At 43.7% G+C, this 16,249-nt stretch overlaps 1 protein-coding gene across 1 annotated transcript; it reads left to right on the top strand.

The window, feature by feature from the left end:
- Positions 1–225: 225 nt before the first annotated feature.
- KCNJ2 (potassium inwardly rectifying channel subfamily J member 2) lies at positions 226–10,516 on the top strand. Its single transcript, XM_075279260.1, has 2 exons — positions 226–357; positions 8,606–10,516. Exon 2 carries the CDS (start codon positions 8,835–8,837, stop codon positions 10,110–10,112), a length of 1,278 nt encoding a protein of 425 aa, XP_075135361.1. The 5' UTR covers positions 226–357; positions 8,606–8,834; the 3' UTR covers positions 10,113–10,516.
- The last annotated feature ends 5,733 nt before the right edge of the window (positions 10,517–16,249 follow it).

The following is a 16,249-nucleotide window of genomic DNA, read 5'->3' as shown; positions in this document are numbered from 1 at the left end:
GTATTATTGTATAGCGCGGCCGCCCCCTCCTCGGTGCAGCCTCATCTCCTTTCCATCTGTTCTTTGCACTAGACTTCCCCTCAATGAGCCGGCGGAGCCCGACCCTCAGCTGTCACTCAGGCCGTCCCCTGCCTGCCCATTGGCTGCCGGCAGCGTTTATGGGAGCAGCATGCCGGCGAGCTATTTAAGAGCACATGTCTTATTAAGAGATAGGCAGAGGATGTGAATGATCGCCTAGTGAGCTATCCCTGGGATTAGTGGGCTTGGGAAACCTTTTTTGGATTGGCGCTCCTTATCGCAAATGCCGCTGGATCTTATTTATCACCTGGGCTACCATGAACTACCCTAAGCAATAAGGTAAGACACCGCCTAACCCTACACCTTATACCGCTATACCCTGTATACCTATACCGGGGCATCTCTAGACAACAGGCAGACCCTAGCAGAGCTGAGTTTGTCATTTGCTTTCCCTGTAACCGATTTATCCTTGTCACTCAAATAAAGTTTTGCCATCGTCATTGACAATAACAAATTCAACTCAGCTGCATCTAAATGACACCGGGATAAGATAGCGGCATAGAAAGTGTCATGGTGGTAAGGAAGAGGACTGGTGGCAAATGACAACTTCAGCTCTGCTATACCTGGAGATAAGAGGTTAAGATAGAGTAAGATCTTATGTTGATTAGGAGCGTGACACATGACAAAGTCAGCTCTGCTATATCTGGTGGTTATGATAAAGTAGGGGGAGACGAGATCCTGCAGTGATCAGGAAGAGGAATTGTGCCAATGACAAATCCAGCTCTGCTATACCTGGAGCTAAGAGGTTATGCTGATTACTTAGGTTTATGAATTGTGACACATGACAAATTCAGCTCTGCTATATCTAGAGCTAAGAGGTTAAGATATAGCAAGATATTATGCTGATTAGGAGCATGACACATGACAAATTCAGCTCTGCTATATCTGGAGGTTATAATAAAGTAGGGATAGACGAGACCGTACACTGATCAGGAAGAGCAATTGTGCCAATGACAAATTCATCTCTGCCACATCTGGAGATAAGAGGTTGTGATAAAGTCATATAGATATAGACAAGATCTTATGCCAATGACAAAGTCAGCTCTGCTGTATCTGCACCTAACTAGAGCTCTCATCCATTCCAATACGAATTGTTTCTCTATACGCTAGCTCTTACAGGGACGATGACAGACTCGGCTCTGCTACATCTGCACCTAAACAAAGCTCTATGACACACTGATACAATTGTTTCCAAGTTATGATCAGTAGCGATACAGTAAGAGGAGTGGTGACCGATGACACAGTCGGCTCTGCTACATCTGCACCTAAACAAAGTCTCTATGACACGCCGATACAATTGTTTCCAAGTTATGATCAGTAGCGATACAGTAAGAGGAGTGGTGACCGATGACAGACTCGGCTCTGCTACATCTGCACCTAAACAAAGCTCTGTGACACAAGAGACCCAAGTTATGATCAGTAGTGATACAGTAAGAGGAGTGGTGACCGATGACAGACTCGGCTCTGCTACATCCCTATAGACTTCTTTGTTATTTGGCTACCTGATGGGGAGAATTTCTAGCCAATTCCCCTGCAGTCTCTATAAATACCCGCTCCCCCATGCAACAGTTGGGCTCTGTTCACAGCATCTGTTCGTGCTCGCAGCAGCTGCAGGACACAGTAGTTGGAATTTCTTAAAAGCAAAATGAATCTCGAGCGGGGCGCACGATTTTACTGACATCTGTGCTCTGTCTCTCTTCTTCGCCTGCAAATATTTTATCCATTGGTCATCATGGCTCCCCTTTCCAAAAAAAAAAATCAGCGCCCCCCATTGGACGTGACGGAGGATAAAAGGACGCCGGGGGCTTTAAAATATCACCCAAAAAAGTTGCATCATGTTACATATCAATTGTGACAGCTGAAGCAGTAAAGCGCAAAGCTGTGAAGTTGTCATGCCTTTCAATGCGTGTGTGGGGGGTGGGGGTGATGAAACCTGTGGGTACGATGAACTCATTTCCAAGCATAGCAGAGCTGAGTTTGTCATTTGTCACAAGTCAGGGTGATATCATCCTTTGGGGTTGTTTTTACATAGGACTGCAGGTTAGTTCAGTGGGCTCTGCTACATCTTGGGGTTGTGATGTCATCCCGGCGGTCGTATGACGCATCTGCGGCCTCCTGTCTGTCGCATATTGGCGAACAGATGTCCGCGCTGAATTTCAAACATTTGCTTTTTTTTTTTTTTTTTTATTAAAGGGCCGGTACGAGTTAGGGCTGTCGGGATGAGGATGGCCTAGAAGTGATCTCAGATGTAGCAGAGCTGAGTTTGTCCATTAAAAATCAAAACAAGCAACCTCAGCTCTGCTACATCTTAGAATAGCGGATAGTAGTCCTTGCCGTTAGGGATGTGGTTTTACATAGGACTGCAGGTAAAGTAATAAACAGTAGCGTGACAAATTCCTCTCTGCTACACGTACTGTAACACATGTAATTGATTTGCAGCTTGTCACTTTTGCACCGTGACCATGCACCTATGTGGTCAGACAAAGCCGCAAGTATTTACATAGCATTGTTTACTTTGGCGCCGCGCACCGCCCGTACCCGAGCAAACCCAACACTAACTCGTCGCTGCACAGGTGCCGCTCGGCACCGCTCTCATCTGTCGCCTGAAATCTGTCATGTAAGCATTCGCAGTGACTTGCACGTTGCACGCTGTTTAGGGACGGCATACAGGTTGCAAATATTAATAGGCTGATGTAGCAGAGCTGAGTCCGATAGGGCCTTGCAATGGGATGAACCAAATGACATACTCAGCCCTGCTACATATAGAAATGCATAGCTCTATATTCATTGGAACTTTTCGGGCGCATTTTATCGGTATCTGGTTGCGATGTCTACGGAGGCCCCAGCGTAGCAACCTGCAGATGGATGGCGTCATTCGGGGAATCGTCTCAATCTCTCCGGGATCAGCTCTGCTCAGCACTGCCCCCTGTAAAAGAGTCAGTCCACACCTGTACCCAGTGGCTACATGACAGAGAACACAGACATAGCAGAGCCGAGATGTTACGTTCCCTTGACAAACCTCCTCCTATCCCAATAAGTCGTGTATAGGTTGCAGGACAAAGTCAGCTCTGCTACGTATAGACACTACAGATGACATGACACCTACAGGTATGACTGTCTCCTGTTATGTAGCAGAGCTGGATTTGTTAGAAAATTTGCATCTTTTCATATGACAAACTCGGCATCATAATACAAAAAAAAATGGTTAATTTGCATGGTTTGGTGCGGGGAGGGTCTGCTGGCATTAGTCTGCACCCCTGGCATTAGTCTGTGCACTACGCACGGCGGCCGCGCTCTCCAAACATCAGGACTTTCTAGTTTATACAAATGTGGCGCGGCAGGTTGTGCTAAGTACATTGCTAACCCTTTCTAAACAATAGGACGGGAGCCTCGGGGCCCAAATTGTAGCTATTAATCCTCCCCGGGCTCAGTGCAGACATGAAGCAGAGCCTGACACTGTGCAGGGTGCCCTGGAATCACTTGGGACCGGGACTGTGGGTGTAGCAGAGCTGGATTCGTCATCTGGCCTATTCATTTATGCTATAACGTTGTATGACTGACTCAGCTCTGCTACATCATCATAGGATTTAACGCTTACATGCTTGAGTGTGTATACCTGTGCAACTACAACTCCCAGCATGTCTTGCTGGAGGTCATGTCTATACCATATAGTGCGATTCCATATAACTCAGATGTAGTCGGGTTGACTTTGTCATGTTTGTTGACTCATCCTGATGTGACAGTGCAGTTTTATATACAGCACAGCGTTACATTTCGGCTCTGCTACATCTGTCTACAGTAGCTGTTTGTCAATACAGCTTTATTGACAAGTACCGAACGCATTTCCCCTGCACAGTTACAGCAGAGCTGGATGTGTCCGATGTTACAGAACTGAGTTTGTCATTGTAATGTCACAGGACTGCAATTATCATAACTGACAATGAATAACAAACTCAGCTCTGCTACATCTGCCCTACAATATCTATCACCCTGACTGTTATCATGTAATCAATGCAGCTTTATCGACAAGTGCTGAACTCATTTGCCCTTCACGTCATCTCCGCGCAGTTGTAGCAGTGCCAGGTTTGTGCCCAGGGCTGAGTTTGTCATTAGTGATTTTGCACCGGACCGAATGACCAACTCAGCTCTACTACATCTGTATTTTCCAAATGCACTATAAAGACCCGGCACTGTCTGCCTGGCTAGGGTATATAGGTGTATATAGGTGTATAGATGGAGATCTGGTACCGATCAATTCGTCACCTATGGAAAAGCTGACGGGGCGCGCTCGGGCTCGGAGCTAAATTTAGCGCGCGTGATGTTATTAATAGGAGGGGGCCTGGCAAATTGTGGAATCCGAGCACATGCTTATTATTTTAGGAAGTCGGCGGTTTACTTCATGCCGCACTTTTCATTCATTCTGTACTTCAATAATAGACACCGCAGGGAGGGGGGGGGGCGTCCGAAAATTTTTTCCGCCCGGCCGGGTGAGCAAGAGGGCACCGCTTTATAGGGAGGGAAGGCTGGAAATCCCATTTCCCCAGGAGCCGCCTGCTGTGACCACAGGGTATCAAGACGCTTCTGTGATCTCATGTAGATGAGCCGAGTTTGTCATGCGGCGCAGGTCTACGGACCATCGGACTGAATGTATATATCACAAGAAAATTCAGCTCTGCTTCATCTATAGGCATATATATAATTTTTTTGCAATGTTTCAACAGGGTAATACATAGAGATGTAAATGATATAGGCATAGGACAAACCCGGCTCTGCTACATCCATGTGCACATCTTTAGCAGGTTGATCTGTGTAGATGTAGAAGAGTTTGTCATAGTGATCTGTGGTTTTGCATAGGACTGCACATAAACCTGATACCTCACAGATGTGTCCCAGAAGGTCACATGACATATTTTACATGGGACTGCAGGTAAACCTACATAATATACAAAGGAGTGTTGCTACTTATGATAATCCTTACAGGTTTGGCAGAGCTGAGTTTGTCACTTGACACAAATCCAATTGAAATCTCTGCTATGTGTTATGTATAGAGCTGCAGGTGCACTGACAACAATAGGATTGTCACAAATGATGCAATTCTGATCTGACAAACTCGGCCCTGCTACATCTGCATATGGGCTCTCGTACACGCTATTCTGGGGTTCTAGTGTTTGGACATGCGCTATTCTGGGGCTCTACTGTTGGGCCGCGCACTATTCTGGAGTTCTAGTGTTGGACAGTCACTATTCTGGGGCTCCACTGTTGGGCTGCGCACTATTCTGTGGTTCTAGTGTTTGGTCACGCACTATTCTGGGGTTCTAGTGTTGGTCGTGCACTATCCTGGGGTTCTAGTGTTTGGTCATGCGCTATTCTGGGGTTCTAGTGTTTGGCCACGCACTATTCTGGGGTTCTAGTGTTTGGCCGCGCACTATTCTGGGTTTCTAGTGTTTGGCCACACACTACTCTGGGGTTCTAGTGTTGGACCGCGTGCTATTCCCGGGTTCTAGTGTTTGGCCACGCTCTATTCTGAAGGTTCTAGTGTTTGCCCGCGCACTATTCTGGGGTTCTAGTGTTGGGCCGCGCGCTATTCAGGGGGTTCTAGTGTTTGATCACGCACTATTCTGGGGTTCTAGTGTTTGATCACGCACTATTCTGGGGTTCTAGTGTTTGATCGCGCACTATTCTGGGGTTCTAGTGTTTGGCCGTGCACTATTCTGGGGTTCTAGTGTTTGGCCGTGCACTATTCTGGGGTTCTAGTGTTTGGCCGTGCACTATTCTGGGGTTCTAGTGTTTGGCCGCGCACTATTCCGGGGTTCTAGTGTTTGGTCGTGCGCTATTCAGGGGGTTCTAGTGTTTGATCACGCACTATTCTGGGGTTCTAGTGTTTGATCACGCACTATTCTGGGGTTCTAGTGTTTGATCGCGCACTATTCTGGGGTTCTAGTGTTTGGCCGTGCACTATTCTGGGGTTCTAGTGTTTGGCCGCGCACTATTCCGGGGTTCTAGTGTTTGGTCGTGCACTATTCTGGGGTTCGAGTGTTTGGCCGCGCACTATTCTGGGTTTCTAGTGTTTCGCCACACACTATTCTGGGGTTCTAGTGTTGGACCGCGTGCTATTCCCGGGTTCTAGTGTTTGGCCACGCTCTATTCTGGGGTTCGAGTGTTTGGCCGCGCACTATTCTGGGTTTCTAGTGTTTCGCCACACACTATTCTGGGGTTCTAGTGTTGGACCGCGTGCTATTCCCGGGTTCTAGTGTTTGGCCGCGCACTATTCTGGGGTTCGAGTGTTTGGCCGCGCACTATTCTGGGTTTCTAGTGTTGGACCGCGTGCTATTCCCGGGTTCTAGTGTTTGGCCACGCTCTATTCTGAAGGTTCTATTGTTTGCCCGCGCACTATTCTGGGGTTCTAGTATTTGCCCGCGCACTATTCCAGGGTTCTAGTGTTTGTCTCGCCTTCTGCCCAGCTCATGTTTGTTTGCTTTGTGCTGATAACAAGTGTGGATGTGAAGAGCGGCTACGTTACATGAGCTGAGGGAATTGGACTTTGTATGGATGACGGACTTTCATATAAATGGATAAGGATGTAGCAGAGCTGAGTTTGTCATGATGATCACCGGTTAGCACAAGTGGATAGAGCTGAGTTTGTCTCTCGGTACCTTACATGGTGTATCTGGTACAACCTCAGCTCTGCTACATCTGTACGTACCTACCTTTGCTGTCTGGCCTACATTACTGGGTTGCTGCAGTTCGTCCCTTGGCACGGGCACGGGGTTCACTTACTTCTTGTGCCTCATGTTTGTGCCATCCGCAGATTCTTGGCTTTTCTGGCTCCTTGTAAGATTCTGATATTCCTTCTACGTTTCTTCCGCACACTCCCGATTTATAGGGGCCCCCTTATAACTTCCCGCCAGGATCTCTGCTTGCCTGATGTGAAAGGCTGAACATGAACCTTGTACTTCTCACCGCTGAGGCAAAGCGTTACAATGTATCAGCCCGGCGGCCATCCGGATACAATTGTAACAAACCCTAAGGCTCTGACTATAGATAAGAGTTTCCCATTCACTGACAGCAAGCAGAGTTCTTGACAATGATGAAGATATCTGTGGACTAGTATTGAAGACTGCAATACCTGGAGCAACCTATTAACTAGAGTGGCGCTGTTTCTGAAAAAAAAAAAACTACTCCTTTTTCTCTTTAACTTTACACACTCAGCTCTGCTACATCTTGAGAATGAGATAAGGTGCTTCATGCTCCAAACATGGTCACTGCTTGCTCTAAACATCTTAGGAGACCACCCTGGAACCATGTGTGGACATCTACAACATTAAGAGGTCCTAGTGGTTGACTTCCCTCCTTGGACAGAGGACAGGTTTCTTATTTCCTTCTTAGCATGTGCGTGAGAATGCAGGAGATGAATGAAATCTGAAAGATGTCATGTGAGGGCCGCGGCCATTCTTGGGGTCATCCTCTGGGTAATGATTCCCGCAGGAGCCGGCGGTGCAGTCGCTGTGTCACCAGGGACGGGTGCCGGGCTGCAGAATATCTGCGGTTTTTATTAATCTAGAATGTAATCCAGGTAAGAAGACAAAGACGACCGTCCGCCCCCGGGAAAGATTACGGGGAGATAATCTCCGGCCAGATTGCGCCCCAGCTTCGGGTTAACTATTCCTCTGTAGAACAATGTGATGTGTTCAATAGTTATACATAAAAGAATATTCCTGATGTAGCAGAGCCGAATTTGTCATGGAACAAGCACTGTGCATTGTGATTGGGTTGAGGTTGTTTATACACTTTGATGGGGAGACCCAAAAGGGGAACTTGAACTTTTTGAACATCTCAGCCCCCTAGGGATAGAGCACAAGGGCCACCTCTGACCCCCGGGGCGGTTCATTTGCATTGTAACATTGCCATGATTTAAAGGGGACCTTTCTTCACTCCACCTCTGTATACCCTTCAATAGGCGGGGTTCCCCTGATTCCAGAGCAGTTGGAATTTTTTCTCTAGCGTTCAGCGTTCCTGAACAATCAGCGCTCTTAATGTAAACTCTCTACTGCCAAGTGGGCGGTCCTGGTAGACAAATTGGGACCGCCCACCTGACAACAGAGTGCCTAATAAGCATATTGGGTGCTGAAACTAACGGCGCTGATTGTTCGGGAACCGTAGGGGCTAGAGAAAAAATTCCAACTGCTCCAGAATCAGGGCTTCGGTGTCTATTTAAGGATGCAATGAGTGGGAGATGGTGGGGTGAGTAAAGGTCCTCTTTAGGCTAAGTGACAACGTCTGCCTGAAGCAAATAAGTAGCTGTAGCTATATTAGTTTGCTTTGTGGCCTCATATGTTGCATGAGGAGCCTTGAGATTTGCTTAAGGTGCAGAATCTGCCTGGTGGATGTTGCTGAGGCTCAGAAGGCGATCCAGCAGGAGATGATATTAATGGACTTGTTTGCATATGACAGGAAGGAACATGTAGAAGGAAGGCTTACATTACTACTTCCTTGGGCTTTGACATCAAATCTTTTCTTTTTCTTGCAGGACATGACATCAGCGTGACAATGAAAGCCTGCTGACAACTGCGCCCCCTCATGCCAGAAGACCTTCCTTGGTAGCACCAAGGTCCTTGCGAGACAGGAATCTCCGCGTTATCATTTTTTTTTCCCCCGTGATTGTTCCCTTTGAGCCTTCAAAACTGTTTCTCCAAAGAGTTTTGCAAAAACTAAGACTGTTTTCTAAAGCAGAAGCACCGCAGTCCTCAACTGAAGTGATGGGCAGCGTGCGAACCAACCGCTACAGCGTTGTGTCTTCAGAAGAGGACGGAATGAAGCTGGCCACCATGGCGGTTGCCAACGGGTATGGAAACGGAAAGAGCAAAATCCATACCCGGCAGCAGTGCCGTAGCCGATTCGTCAAGAAGGACGGCCACTGCAACGTCCAGTTCATCAACGTGAGCGAGAAGGGGCAGCGCTACCTATCCGATATCTTCACCACGTGCGTGGACATTCGTTGGCGATGGATGCTGGTCATCTTTTGCCTGGCTTTCATACTGTCTTGGCTTTTCTTCGGCTGTGTCTTCTGGCTGATAGCTCTTCTTCACAACGACCTGGGGTCTCCGGAAAATCACCGATCTTGTGTCACCGAGGTCAAGAGTTTCACAGCAGCCTTCCTCTTCTCTATCGAAACCCAGACCACCATCGGCTACGGCTTCCGATGCGTCACAGACGAGTGCCCGGTGGCGGTGTTCATGGTGGTCTTCCAGTCCATCGTCGGCTGCATCATCGACGCCTTCATCATTGGTGCTGTCATGGCTAAAATGGCCAAACCCAAAAAGAGGAACGAGACTTTGGTTTTCAGTGACACTGCCGTCATCGCCATGAGGGACGGCAAACTCTGCTTGATGTGGAGAGTGGGCAATCTCCGAAAGAGTCACCTGGTCGAGGCTCACGTCCGAGCCCAGCTCCTCAAGTCTCGCATCACGTCCGAAGGAGAGTACATCCCCTTAGATCAAATAGACATCAACGTCGGCTTCGACAGCGGCATCGACCGGATATTCTTAGTTTCTCCCATTACCATTGTTCACGAAATCGACGAAGACAGTCCTTTGTACGACCTTAGCAAACAAGACTTAGACAATTCCGATTTTGAGATAGTAGTCATATTGGAAGGCATGGTGGAAGCCACGGCCATGACCACTCAGTGTCGGAGCTCCTACCTAGCCAACGAAATCTACTGGGGTCACCGCTACGAACCCGTCCTTTTCGAAGAAAAAAGTTACTATAAAGTAGACTACTCCCGCTTTCACAAAACCTACGAAGTGCCCAACACCCCGGTGTGTAGCGCCAGGGACTTAGCCGAAAAGAAATATATACTGTCCAACCCAAATACTTTTTGCTACGAGAACGAAGTCTCTCTGACTAGCAAAGAGGAGGAAGGCAGTGACAATGGTCTACCCGATAGCATGAGCACGGACATGCATCCAGATATGGACCACCACAACCAAGTGTCCCTCGACCCTAGGCCGCTACGGAGGGAATCGGAGATATGACTAAAAAACTGCTACCTTCAGCTGGTCAACTACTAGGTCAATGCGCATCGCTGAGCAGGGGCCCACTGCGGTTTTCAGACGACGTCGGTACTGTTGGACAGAGGTGACATGGAGACAGTCAAGCAAAACTGTTGCAACGTTGTAGGCTCTGGTGATGTCAACTGGAACTTATATACTGGTGTTCCACGTTACTGGGCGCTCCCCCCACGATGCACCGTTCACAGGCGGTGCAGGGACGTCCCCTAAACCTCTTGTAGGACCATCTCGCGAAGGCCTCTTGTTCCCACCAGTGGTTCCTGGTGATACAACGTAACGTAGACGGACGGGCAGCCGGGATGATATAAAGACAAAGCACTAAAGTGTAACCAGAAGGCACATAATGTAAAATAAATTATCTTATGGGGTTTTTTGAAAAAAAGAAAAAAAAAAAAAAGAAAAATTTTTTTTGACAAAACTTGAACTTGCAGACAAGCTCGTTGGGTTTTCAACCTCTCTCGTTTTTGTTTTAATTTTAATTTTGTTTTGTAATATTGGGAACAAGTCCATTTTTAATGGCATAACAATAGGCAAATCTCTGCCTTAAAAATCGAAGCTGCTGCTATTTACACACACGCACCCTGTCCATTCTACTGCGGTGTTTTCGTATCGTTTCAGTGTTTTTAGCCCTTAGGGTTGTCGGGGGGCAAGAATGGCCGTCAAGGGTTTGGCCAAAAAAAAAAAAAAGCCAAATAAAATTTTTGTATTTGAACGATGTTCAAAGACTGATACGATTTATTCACTTTAGGGAGTGACGTTGCGTCCTCGTACGGCTGAGTAGAGTAGGGTCTATTTTTATATGGGGGGGGGGTAAAAAGATCTAAGTATATACCAAAGAAAATACAAAAATTGTGTTAAAAAACCATTGCCGGCTGGGATCCGGTAGCAACGGAAAGGCTTGGTGTAAACTCCTGCTGCTATAGAAGCCTTGTCTATGTGGAGGGGGGAACAGAATAAGGATCCCGCAAAATTTTTTTACAAAAATCAGTTCTTTCCAAGTAGAACGCAAGGTCGAGTGTGCTGGGGATTCTCCAATTTTGTGGAAATTGAACCAGCCTCTATATTAACCCCTTAGGCCCTTAAAAAAAAATATATTTTTGCATTTTAAGTGTTACCTGTTGCAGGATCCTCAGGGGCGCATAGAGTTTTTGACTTAAATGCGTTGGAGATAGCTGCTATGTATCATCACGCGGATGGGGAGTATATTTCCGGAGATAGGGGAGAGGCCACGGGTGGATTGATCTTGTATCAAAAATTTGGGAATAAAGAACCTTATTTGGAACTAAAGAAACACATTGGAAAAAAAAAAAACGATTATTTGGCGCGGGCGACCCTGTAAAGGAATCTCTAATAACTGTAAACACGGGAAAGTGAAATCTTTCTTTCATTCCTTGAGCTTGGCGGAGGACTCTTTGGTATGAGGAGCCATGTGCGGGCCATATTGACATTTTTCTCTATGTGTCAGCCGAAGAGGTCAGACTCTATCTCTTGACTGCACGTAGCAGGCACAGGAGAAAGGCACGAAACCCGCTGGGTCCTCCTCCAAATGGATCACCACCTGAGTCCAAAAAAAGTAACAAAAAGTTGGAGTCCATGTCTCCACTTTTGGCGTATGGTTCCAATCTGTATTGTCATCGAATCGTTTTTTATCTACGTCCTCCCTTTTTTTTTTGCACATAGTGTCCCAGATTGTTTTTGACTCCAAAAACATTCGAGACTTGTATTTCGAGAACGACTAGTTAGCCAATACATGCGATGGAAAAGGGTGTGAGCTCCGAAAGCTTTAATCCGTGTCTGTTATCTCTATGCCATTAAAAATATCCTTGTCCCGATCTGTGGTCGCTCAACCTGTGGAGGCCACCTTGGCTCTGTAACAAAAAGTTCTGCAATGAAAGGATCGTACCTGGTTTAACAAAGTTTATAAAAAATTTGTTCTTAAGGTGCCCATGCCCATTGGTAACAAAGGAGTGGACATGTCCAATTTCAACATGCTCAATCCTCCTTTCCCCAGAATATCCTATAGTGTGGGGAATGTTGGCAAACCTGCGTGCGCGTAAGCTACTCGGCCAGTTATGCCAAAATTAGAAGGTTCTCACAACGTTGCTCTTATGTGTATGGGCACCTTTAGTTCCGTGTCCACAAGGGTGTATGCATCATAGAGGTGGCCTGTGGATAAAGGACCAGGTTGTCCACCTTCTGGTCCCGTCTCCACAGTCCTCCTAATGAAGTCCCATTGGATGGTCATAAAACCTGTAAAACAAAAAGTGTCCCATGTGGAACATCCTCGTAAATTGGGGACATGAGTAAAAAAACTTCCTTCAATATGACGAAGCATGAAATATCTTCTCCTTAAGGTCACGGTTGCCCACCAAGGACAACCACCAAGTTTGAACAATGGTTTCTAGGAGGGTCAAAGAATTTTTTTGCTGGATTGTGTTGGATTATAAATTGATGTTAGGATTACAGAGGTTTGGAGATTATTTGCCGCCGGCATGATGATAAGGTTAGGATTTTCGAGACGTCCCAGGTCTGTCAGTCCACGGTCAGCCACGAAGGAACAAAGTCGATACTCTAGCACCGTGGACGTTAACCAAGATACTATCTGCTGCTACACACAACGATAAAAGGGAAGACAAAAGCAAAACCAAAGAGTATTTTTGTGTAACCGCAACCTTCTGAATCGGGTCAGTGTCATTCTGTAGTAGAATATTCCACCCCCGCCACGATCTATCAAGACGGATCTCCTCTGTGACGTCCTTTTTTTTTACTACCTCCCACCGCTAAATACAAAAAAATTGCTTTCCAGCTATTCGAGGTCTGGTGTAGTACCTAAAATTAGAAAGTTTCCACCCCCCCCAGTCACATCTTAATTACATTTAATTAAAATACTGTAGGCTATCTATAGATCGGAACGGGCGTTCCCATAGAAACCAGATTGCTAGCATTGGGCCTACTGGCTGACTCTTCACTTCTGAACGCAAGGAAAAAATTTTTTATTTTTTTTTGTACTTGAACTAGCTGGAGATGTCATATCTGTTATACCCATGGATGGTGTTCTGGCCATGGCGTACAAAAAATGGCGGTCTCAATCACAGAGGAGGGACGCTCCTTATTTTTAAGTCCTAGAAGGGGATTTTTTTTTATTTTTTATTAGTGGGGAATGGAATTATTTTCCTTGGAAGGGGATTTTTTTTTGGGGGGGGGGGGAATGGAATTTTTTTTTCCCCAGAAGAATTAATTTTTTTAGTGGGGAATGGAATTTTTTTTTTTTTTTAGTGGGGAATGGAATTTTTTTTTTTTTTTAGTGGGGAATGGAATTTTTTTCCCTGGAAGGAGAATTTTTTTTTTTTTAGTGGGGAATGGAATTTTTTTCCCTAGAAGGAGAATTTTTTTTTTTTTCAGTGGGGAATGGAATTTTTTTTTCCTGGAGGGAGATTTTTTATTTCCCCTATAAGGGGAATTTATTTTTTTTTGTGGGGAATGGAATTTTTATTTACAAAAAGCACAGTTTTTCATACCCGATTCAAGTAACGAATGACATAAAAAGTCTTATATTTTTAAAAAATAAAAAAAATTTAGTCGCAAACCAGTCCGGAACTTGAAAGAGGCTGCTATGCACTTTTAACAATTTCCCTGTTTTTTTTTTTATTTTAATCGTTGCTTATTATTTTAATTTAGGATGATCCCTTGTCTGATCGCACAGAAAACATTAAACCCTAAAAAAAATCGGGGGTTGACAAGACCCCCTTCCCCTCTATTCCCTGTTATTTTGAAAGAGTACAATTTTTATAATACTAATCCATATTTTCTGTATTTAAAGCCAAATGTAAATAATACGTTTAAAAAAAAAAGGAAATTCAAAAAAAATTCAAAAAGTGTAATAAAAAAATTGAATAATACAGTAAAAAAAAAAAAACCACGATATGCCAATAGAGGTATAAATAAAGTGCAGTGAATTCTGGGCACAGATAACTTAGAATTTTAGATATTTACAAAACCTCAAACTGTCTCCGATGTTATGGACGTATGTTATTTATTTAAGCATGGTCTTTTTCCTTTTGAAAGTGTTTTTTTGTAGATTTAAAAAATTTTCAACTGTTAGTAGTTTATTTGGATGTTCATGAGTTTTCTTTCTTTTCTTTTTTTTTATACAAAAACCCTTTGTCTTCACTTCTGCAGATTTGCACTTTTTTTTATCAGAAAGGGAAATCAAATTTAAAAAAAAAAAATTCTAATTAAGCTAAATATTTTTGAATTTTACAATTTCAAAAATTTACATTTTTGATTTTTTTTTTTCAATTTTTTTTTTTTTTCTTCGTCTAAGTGGTATAACGTGTTCTAGATTGTAACATAAAGGTACAGGTGACCCTGCCGCCTCGACGATGAGGTACTGCAGAGCGTGAAGCTGGATTTAGCTAAAGATGGAAGTCGCTGTTGTATTATACGTTTATTACAAGACCCCTTTTCCTTCCTGAAATACTTGAATCGGGACATTTGAACGATGTCTTAACCGTAGCACTGTATGTGAGGTCACTAAGGAAGTCGTGTCCATATATCTCTCTTTATAGGTATGAACATGTTACCTATACAATCTCCTTAGTGCTTGCACATTGGAGTGTTAACACGAGTGGCACCCTAGATTTTTCTGCAGCGTTCCTCACGGAGAAGGCCGTAGGGTCACCAGATGCCTAAATACTCATAATTCATGTTTTTTTATGCAACTTTTTTTTTTTTTTTTTTTTTCTTCTTAACGGAGGTCTTGAAGTCAAGACCACACAACATGGACGGGATGACTCCACTCCCCCTCCCCCCTTCCTAAATATCTACCTATTATGCAACAGGGGTAACTTATTATATTTATTAAACATTACCTAATCAATAGTGGGATGCAAAAATTTTCTTTTTTTTCAAAAATATTTCTACCTTACGGTAAAGACAAAGGGTTTGAACACGCAAATTCTTATTTTCTGTTGGATTTAGGTTTAAGAAGTGATAAGATGTACTGTAATGTCTTTAAACTCTGGTTGTCCCCAGCTTAAGAAAGGGCAAGTGGGTACAGCCTGGTCACCATCTTTTAGCCAATTTTTTTTTTTTTGTTTTTTGTTCCTCTGCGTTTGGTTTGCTGTTTCCATGTTGGGATCAGCCTATGACAATCATTGTAAATAATTCTCTTCTTTCTGGTTGTAACCTTTATTTTTTATTGTATCAAAGTCTTCCTAAAATGTACTGCACAGATCCTGGATTGTACAGATTTTTTTATTAATAATATTATGTCTTATTTTATTATTTCTAAAATAAAATTAAAATTTCAAATATTTCTGTTTTTGGATTTATTTATTTATTTATTTTTTAATTAATGATTCCCTTAAAGGTTATCTAGAGAATCATAGGTATAATCTGGTGTAAATCTAACACAAAAGGAAATTCTATTAAAAATTTAAGTTTTTTTCTATTTAAGTCTAAAAAAAATTTCACAGTAATCGCACAACTTGTCTGATTTTTACAATTTGAATAAAATCTCCCAATAAATTTTAAATGAAAAAAACTAAGACTCTAGTCATATATATATATATATATATATATATATATATATATATATATATATATATATTTTATTACCAAAGTCGGCCACAGATTGCTCAAATAAAAAAAATTTAAAATTATAAAAAAAAAATTTTTGGCCATCTCTTGTCATATAAATTTTTTGCCATAAAGGGGAAGGGATCATTTAGCGGTTGTATATTCCATACCGATTCCACTATACATGAGTCCACAGTTCAGCTTGAGTGTGCTTGTGTGGGAAATAGGAGCAGTTTCAGCCAAATTTATCTAATGGTGGCATCTTCCTTTAGAACAAATGGTCCAGAATGTTCAAACTTAATATGCCCAATCCATTTCTTCTTCTAACATATGCAAAATGAATGGCTGCTATGCATTTCATACCAATGAAATGTCTGACTGTTGGTTACTCCAGCGGTTTCATCTAATCTAAGTCTAATGTGTATGTCCAACTTTAGATGATTATTAAGGGCTAGAAATGTAACTATATTGGTAGGGATGGCATAATCAATAGACAAGACTTTATACTACGTTTGGGAGGC

The sequence above is a fragment of the Leptodactylus fuscus genome, chromosome 6 (genome assembly GCF_031893055.1).
Source record: "Leptodactylus fuscus isolate aLepFus1 chromosome 6, aLepFus1.hap2, whole genome shotgun sequence".
Taxonomy (NCBI): domain Eukaryota; kingdom Metazoa; phylum Chordata; class Amphibia; order Anura; family Leptodactylidae; genus Leptodactylus; species Leptodactylus fuscus.
Note: the sequence above shows the minus strand (reverse complement) of the source record. Positions and strands in the feature narration are given on the sequence as shown.

What these genes read in the sequence shown, in the direction of transcription:
- KCNJ2 (XM_075279260.1), top strand. Translation starts at nt 8,835, where the DNA reads ATGGGCAGCGTGCGAACCAACCGCTACAGCGTTGTGTCTTCAGAAGAG.